General features: G+C 43.3%; 1 protein-coding gene across 1 annotated transcript; it reads left to right on the top strand.

The window, feature by feature from the left end:
* Positions 1-69: 69 nt before the first annotated feature.
* sav1 (salvador family WW domain containing protein 1) lies at positions 70-7,147 on the top strand. The gene is made up of 5 exons (XM_088433626.1): positions 70-343; positions 1,530-2,009; positions 4,315-4,585; positions 4,694-4,852; positions 5,687-7,147. The coding sequence occupies exons 1-5, from the start codon at positions 250-252 to the stop codon at positions 5,892-5,894; spliced, it is 1,212 nt and encodes a 403-aa protein (XP_088289752.1). The 5' UTR covers positions 70-249; the 3' UTR covers positions 5,895-7,147.
* Positions 7,148-7,473: the final 326 nt, after the last annotated feature.

Here is a 7,473-nt window from a genome sequence, read left to right as displayed (position 1 = left end):
AAAGGCGTGTGCGCAGGCGCCCGCAGGCAGGACTGTACGCATGCGCAAAACTAATCCCACTAGAGCTCCCAGTTAGCATCAGCTAGGCTAACTCTCCTCCTCCTCGGAAGTAGCCGCCTTCCAAAATGTTCTCTCTCCGCGCTTGGCGTCGAGGAGAGCGGGGCGGCTGCCGAGCGGAGGGCTTGACAGCGGCTCGTTGTTGACGCCCTCCTCCCCCATCACCGCCACCACGCTCAAACTGGAGTTATTATGCTCTCGCGAAAGAAGAGTAAAAGCGAGTCGTCGAAGCCGGCCGAGGTCCACGGAAAGTATGTGAAGAAGGAGACGTCGCCGCTCCTCCGAAGTAAGCAACAGGTTGCTGGATAGTTAGCCTAGCCTAGCTTAGCCTAGCCTCGGTTGCTATCGACGGTGTCCAGTTGATGCTGTTTGCGCCTAAGTAACACTCCGCAATTCTCAGAGAAAACGTGGAAACACGTTTTTTTTTCCAACTTTTATGTCGAATATGTTTGAGGTCAACTCATGCCACGTTTTGCCGCACTTAAAAACTTTTAACCCAGTTAGCTGATGTCCTGGCAGTGTAGCTTAAAGCAAAGCTTCTCCGCTACTGTAAACGTCAGTTTGGCTGTAATTCACGTTACAAGATAATAGCCAACAAAGTCTTGTGTTACAAAGTCCTCTGTTATATCTCATATCACGCTATGTCCTCTTGTGTCCATTATGTTTCATCTCCTGTTATGTCCCATCAGTTCCCATAATGCTCTATCCCATCTACTCCAACGTTGTCCTGACAATGTCCTGTCTTTTTATATCAATGCTTTTGCAACTTCCCATGAAACTCTAATGTATCCCATTTACTGAATAGCTAGTTAAAACGATAAATATAACGAAGAATTAACAAATGCTAGGAATAACATCCACTAAACCGTATAGCAAAATGTCCTTAGTTGTCTTTTCTATTATTATTGGTAGGGATTTCTGAACCCAATATTAATAACTTTTAATCCGAGAATAGCTAAAACAAAAATCAAACTACGAATAGTATACTACATGAAAACCTTCAATATGAACACCCATTCACCAACCGCTATTCTTGAGTATGATTTTACACAAACTTATTTCTGTGTTGATTTTGTTCATGTACATTCTAATGTTTAAGGTCGAATTTATGTAACCCAAATGTTTGGAGTAAATGGGTCATACTGTCTCATACCAACTGTAGGTGACATTTGCTATCATATCACTTGATCAAGTCGCTTAACATTTCATACGAATAAAAAATAGTTAAAACCTATAATGAATGCTGATATTGAATAGGTATTGGACAGTACTGTAGGCTGAAATACCGGCAATTTTCATAAAACACATTTATTAACTAAATTTGAATGGATACGTTTGAAGAAACTAAAAATCAAATTTAAAAATACTTTCAAAGTATCTAGGGTTTTTGATACCATTTTTTTTTTCATTGTCAGTACATCGCCGGTACTGATCTACCATTAAAGCTAAAGCAAGTCCTTTTGTAATTCCAGATCTTATGCCCTCATTCATCCGTCATGGCCCCACTATCCCCCGCCGCGCCGACGTGCCGATGCCCGACATGGGGCCCTCCCCCTACCCGGCGGCCCCCGTCCGGGAACCAACCTTGTCCCGCAGCAAGAGCTTCCTCCGCGCCGCTGTGCCGCGCCCGCAGCACGAAGCGGCCCGGCGCGAGAGCCACCGCTTGTCCGCGCCGCCGTACCTGCCGCGCAGCCTTGGCGACCTGCCGCACGAGTACGCCGGCTCGCTGCAGTCCTTCCTGACGGACGGCAGCCCCGTATCTGAGAACGGCGACGGCGGGCGCTATTACTACCACCCCCAGGAGGCTTCCTACTACGATGGGAGGCAGCAGCAGCCACGGAGGATTCCGGACCGCTTTCCGGATGACTACCACTACTACGAGCACGGAGAGCACAATTTCCAAAGAATTCCACGGCAACACACTCCTCCCACACCTAGCAGACCCTCTTCAGGTAAGTTTTGCTCTTGCAGATTTGACGATATCAGAGACAGGTGTTAAGATCGCCTCTCATACACATTTCCAAAGTAATCACTTTTCTTAACTTAGCGATGTCAAATTACCTTCAAATTTTCTTTCCAAAAACATGTTCTAGCGGATGCATGGTATTCTAGTTGTTATTTATTTTTTGTGTAGTTTTATTTACATAGTTTAATTACCCCTTACACGCTGTGTTCTGCGTTACATACAACCTGTAAAAGTCTGAATTTTTCTTCAGCAAAATATAACATTGGGGAATTAGGTGTGAGCCTACCGGTGGCGTTTGAATTACCGCCCCCCGCCGTGTTTAAAGATAGATCCACAGCCACATGAACAAGTCTTTTCATATCCACGCCGCTTGTTCCCAACGCGCGTCACGCTTGGTTCGTCGTGATTGGAATGCAGGCACAGGCTCCTGGGGAAGCCGCACGGCTCGCTTTGCTTCATCTTGTGTGTTTGTGCTCTTTATCTCACGGAACATGACAAACATGTGATTGCGCTGCTATTGGGCCGTTCCACGTGTGCGCGCATCAGCAGATTTCGCTTTTGATTTGTATTTTTGGCCTTGTCAACAGAAACCTATAATTTATTTTCCAGTGCAAAGATGGGAAATATTTTCCCTAGGACACTCCCACAGAAATTAGGGAATATTTCTAATAAAATATTTTTAAGGTGGCTCGGTGGTGCGGTGCTTAGCACATCCGCCTCACAGTTAAGGGACCCGAGTTCAAATCCAGCTGGCTCCAGTCTTCCTGTGTGAAGTTTGCATGTTCTCCCCAAGCCTGCATGGATTCTTTGCATGCATGGAAGCTGTACTGGACTCACTAAATTGTCTTTAGGTGTGATTTGGTGTGTGAATGGTTGTTTGTCTGTGTGTGCTTAATTCTTTTTTTTTTTCATGATGGTATTGGTATTTTCCTTGCTTTATGATGCGGATGATGCTTTGCGAACTGGAATGACAGCAATATCATCGTCCGTTGTACCGAAAATGAAAACTTTCCCTGGACTTTTTGTGGAAGGAAATGGCCGACACTACGACGATGATGATGATGATGAGTCGGTTGCACAGGAGGCGGAGTACATTTCTGTGGCATGCTCTCACATTCCTTTTCTTCACTCACCAACTTCCAGTGACCTCTCTCTTCTGCTCTCTCTTGACTTACTCTCACCTCTGAAAACACTTTTTTTAGGGGAGCACTTTTGATTTCGGACAGCCGTCAGATTGAGATAATTCATGCACAATGAATATGTCTGTTTTAGATGATTTTATTGCTTCAATCCCCTGGCATATAAAAAGACCTCCAGGCTTTGTTTTTTTTTTTTGTTTTGTTTTTTTAACCACGTTCATCAAATCATGCTGTCAGGAAAGAAAAGTCCTTATTTTAAGTCTGCTCTAGCCAAGAGGAGGGAAATGCTTCACATTTGAAGTAAACATATCTAGTGGCTACAATTTTCATACTGCAAGAGTGGCAATTTTCGAGTGAGTGGAATCTGCTCCATTTTGTGTGGTTTTTTTTTTTTTTTTTCACTAGATTCATTTGGAAGGCGTCTCGTGTCGAGATCAGTGTCTCGCTGTTTTAGAAGTGCAGTCCACGTGTTTACATAGCCACTGTTTCACAAAACATGAGAAATAGAACTGATAAGTCTTGACGTTTGTTTGTATAATTTTCGAATTCATTTATATAGGACTGGGGATGTCCCACTTTTTTTCAGACCAATACTAGTACGAGTACTCAACTGGAGTACACTTTTATCACTAGTACTTTTGATATCCAAACATGAGACCAACATTGTCATTGCAGAGCACATTGTAGTTTTGTTTGCTTTCAGAGCCACAATTTTAGCATGGATATAACGTAAAATAGAACACTTATAGCACAGGTGTCCAACTGGTCCTCGAGGACCGGCGTCCTGCATGTTTTGCAAGTTTCTCTCCCCAAAACACCTGATGCAAATGATTAGTTAACCAACAAGCTCTGCAGGACTTTGAAAATGAACCTTATTATATTTAAATGGATTTAAATATAAATGGATCTTTCCCTTTTCCAGTTGTCAGTGGAGCTCAGTAAAAATAGACATTTTCATCAGTGGCACTGAATCGGTGAATTTTAAGTTCATCGTTTGATTCAGTTCGCATTCTGCACATTAGAGGAACAAAATGTGCCTTGCTTTTCTTGTCATTCCCATTGATTTTTTTTTTAAACTCTTACAAGAATATCACTCACTCCCTCAATGTTTACTCATATCGCTGAGAGAAATATTTGTCATCCTCCCTGCAGGCATAGGTCGAATTCAGGCCGAGTCACTGGGGAACCTTTCCAGCGTGACTGCCGAGGACCTGCCCCTCCCCACCGGCTGGACCGTGGACTGGACCATCCGCGGCAGGAAGTACTATATCGACCACAACACCAACACCACGCACTGGAGCCACCCGCTGGAGCGCGAGGGGCTCCCCCTCGGCTGGGAGAAGGTGGAGTCGTCCGAGTTTGGCGTTTATTACGTAGACCACATCAACAAGAGGGCGCAGTATCGGCACCCCTGCGCTCCCAGGTAACTTCTTCTGTCAACGTGCTCTCGTTGCTTGTTTTTAAAATCAAATGTCCCCGTTGGGATGAACGGAAAGGTCGTCATTCTGATCCGGGATCCTCTTTGTTGTAGTGTCCCTCGCTACGACCAGCCGCCGCCCCTGCCGCCGCCGCCAATTGCCTATCAACCGCAGCCCGCTGAGAGGAACCAGCCGGTGCTGGTACCGGCAAACCCGTACCACACCGCGGAGATCCCAGACTGGCTGCAGGTCTACGCGCGCGCCCCCCTCAAGTAAGTGTTAACACTAGAACTGGTCCGTTGGTTTAAAATGATGAGAATTTTTTTTTTCGTATGATCCCATTTTGATTATTATTGCGTTTTATTTTTTTAAAGTCTGTATTGCTTTTAGCGGTGCTAAGCAACTTTGGGGTAGGGTAGCAGGAACTCAACCACACCAAAAAAAAACTACAAACATGGTGACTGCTGTATGGCATGCATCACATCGACCTAACCCATTTCTTAAAAACACTGCAGTTGATTAGAAAGTCAATGCACGATTACCGCCATCTTGGCAAAAGTTGTTAAAAACAACCAAATAAATGCCAAATTGTCTGAGGTGAGAAAAAAAAAAAAACGCCTGCCTTTCACTTTTGGCGTGAGCTCAGGGTGCGCTGGCCTTCACAGGAAATGTAGTCTTCTATTATTCAAAACATTTGGACATATGGTGTAGTCGTAACCAACCAAAACTGAAAGTGTTGCTTGAACAGATAACAATGAAATATACATGAAAACCACAAACATAATTTATATTCACACGTTATATTGAATGGAAAAAAGATAATAGAAGCTTTTCATTAATTTCATGCAACATAAGTAAAAATGCTATTTAAGATACAGAAGAGACCAAAATGACTGTACTTAATGTATCTTTATTTTATTTATTTATTTATTTTTGCTTTTCAACAATATATTTACAGTGAGACCCAGCTTTTTGCAATGAATTTAAAATCTACATTTAATATCCATCCATCGTTCACATACACGTTCAGTATCGCTCATCTTGATAGTCGGTCGGTAGACGCGGACCAGCCCGCGGCACGGCCATGAACCGAGCTCTCCCGCCAGGTACGACCACATCCTGAAGTGGGAGCTCTTCCAGCTGGCCGACCTGGACACGTACCAGGGTATGCTCAAGTTGCTTTTCATGAAGGAACTGGAGCACATCGTCAAGTCGTACGAGGCGTACCGCCAGGCGCTGCTCTCCGAGGTGGAGGCTCGCAAACAGCGGCAGCAGTGGTATGCCCAGCAGGCCCCCGCCAACAACTTCATGTGACCGAAACGCGCCGGCCCTTTCCCACCCCGTGTGCCTTTTGCTTTTTCATCCAAATATATAACTCTGGAAACGCTCCCCGTGAAGAAGCTACGATGCGAGAGGACTGGCAATTCCACGTTAGTGCCTTTTTTTTTTTTTCTTTTCAACGGTGAACCAAAACGCAGCATTTGCAACACTGACACGGAGAAAGACAGGCAGCTTCTTCGGATTTTTGATCCTTTTTTTTTTTCCACTCCTTTTTTGCTTTTATTTTTGTTTTTTAAGACAATCCAAGAAAACCTGGCTGATATTTCAGTGTTTTGATAAGGAACGCATCTTTAATAAAAGATAAGTATCACCTCGGAACAATAATAAGCTACTGGAACTTTTGGAAACCCTTTTTGATGCAAAAGACTTTCAAGAAAAAAAAGCTTTTCTTTTTTGTCAAGACGCTAACTGTTACGCTTTTTTTTATGATATTCAGCAATGTCTCAAAGCCATATGATGCTGGGCGGACTTTTCTACCAGCAGGAAAAGTAAGAAATAATATTTTAATATATAACTATTATATCTAAAGATGTGTATGCGGGTTCTCCGCATTCCCGTGGGGATCGAGTTGGAATTTTGTATGAAATTTTTTTTTGTCTCCGTAAAAGAAAACATGGTAGGAAAAATGCATTTCAGAAATTCAATTTGAAAAAGTGAAACTCGTATTCATCGGGTATAATATTTCGTCATCATTTTTCTGTCATCATTTTGGGGATTATGTCGTAGCTTTCAAGTGATCTCAAATTCCAAAATGCACTGTCTCAAGGAATTATGGATTCCACAAGAAATCAAAACCCAAATGATACTCCCATAAAGAAATTGGCTTGGAATTTGCCTTGTAAACATTTCAAGCATATTGGGAGCCACTCCTGTACTTTGGATTTGTGGCTGTGAATCCCACGTTTGAAAGCTCAAATCCAGCCAAAAATCTCTTGCCGTGGCCGTTTCGGGGTCACGCAAACTGACCTTTGTATCGGACTGTGCTCTTTTGACGTTGCGGCGGCCTACTTGTCTCGCTGCTCGTCATAACAAGGCTTCAAACCATTTCGGACAGTTTCCTAGTAAATCTTCCGGTGAAGGCATTAGTTTCTGAATGTCTCCGAAGGATGTGTTGAGAATGACACTCCATTTTGTGCAGTTTTCCACAAGATACACTACAAGGTGGAGTCCAATTTATCATGGTGGAGATGTACAACCTGGTATAATAAAACCTCGTTTGCTTTCTACCATGCTCCTGTTGTTTGGACTAATACACCCCGGCTCGCACAATACACTACACAGGACTCACCCAGTTTGGTTTAATATTTAACCTGATGAGAAAAAATAACTTTCAATTTTCACCCGATTTCGGCCATTGATCTAGACACAATTAACAAAACCATTAAAAAAAAACACTAAAAGGCTAAAAATGACCTTAGTAAAGATTTTGTCAAACCAGGTAGGGGTTCAAAACGGGAGGGGGGGGGGGGGGGGATCCCAATTTATTTAAATGATTATGTATATATACAGTGTGTAATGTCCATGATAAATATGCATGGTGATGCTGTGGAAG

The sequence above is a fragment of the Hippichthys cyanospilos genome, chromosome 14 (genome assembly GCF_059441005.1).
Source record: "Hippichthys cyanospilos isolate Australia breed blue-spotted pipefish chromosome 14, RoL_Hcya_1.0, whole genome shotgun sequence".
NCBI classification, from domain to species: domain Eukaryota; kingdom Metazoa; phylum Chordata; class Actinopteri; order Syngnathiformes; family Syngnathidae; genus Hippichthys; species Hippichthys cyanospilos.
Note: the sequence above shows the minus strand (reverse complement) of the source record. Positions and strands in the feature narration are given on the sequence as shown.

Excerpts from the sequence above, each read along its gene's own strand:
- sav1 (XM_088433626.1), top strand. The coding sequence starts at position 250 with ATGCTCTCGCGAAAGAAGAGTAAAAGCGAGTCGTCGAAGCCGGCCGAG. Across the intron at positions 2,010-4,314 it reads ACCTAGCAGACCCTCTTCAG|GCATAGGTCGAATTCAGGCC; the intron begins GTAAGTTTTGCT and ends TCCTCCCTGCAG. Across the intron at positions 4,853-5,686 it reads TACGCGCGCGCCCCCCTCAA|GTACGACCACATCCTGAAGT; the intron begins GTAAGTGTTAAC and ends CTCTCCCGCCAG.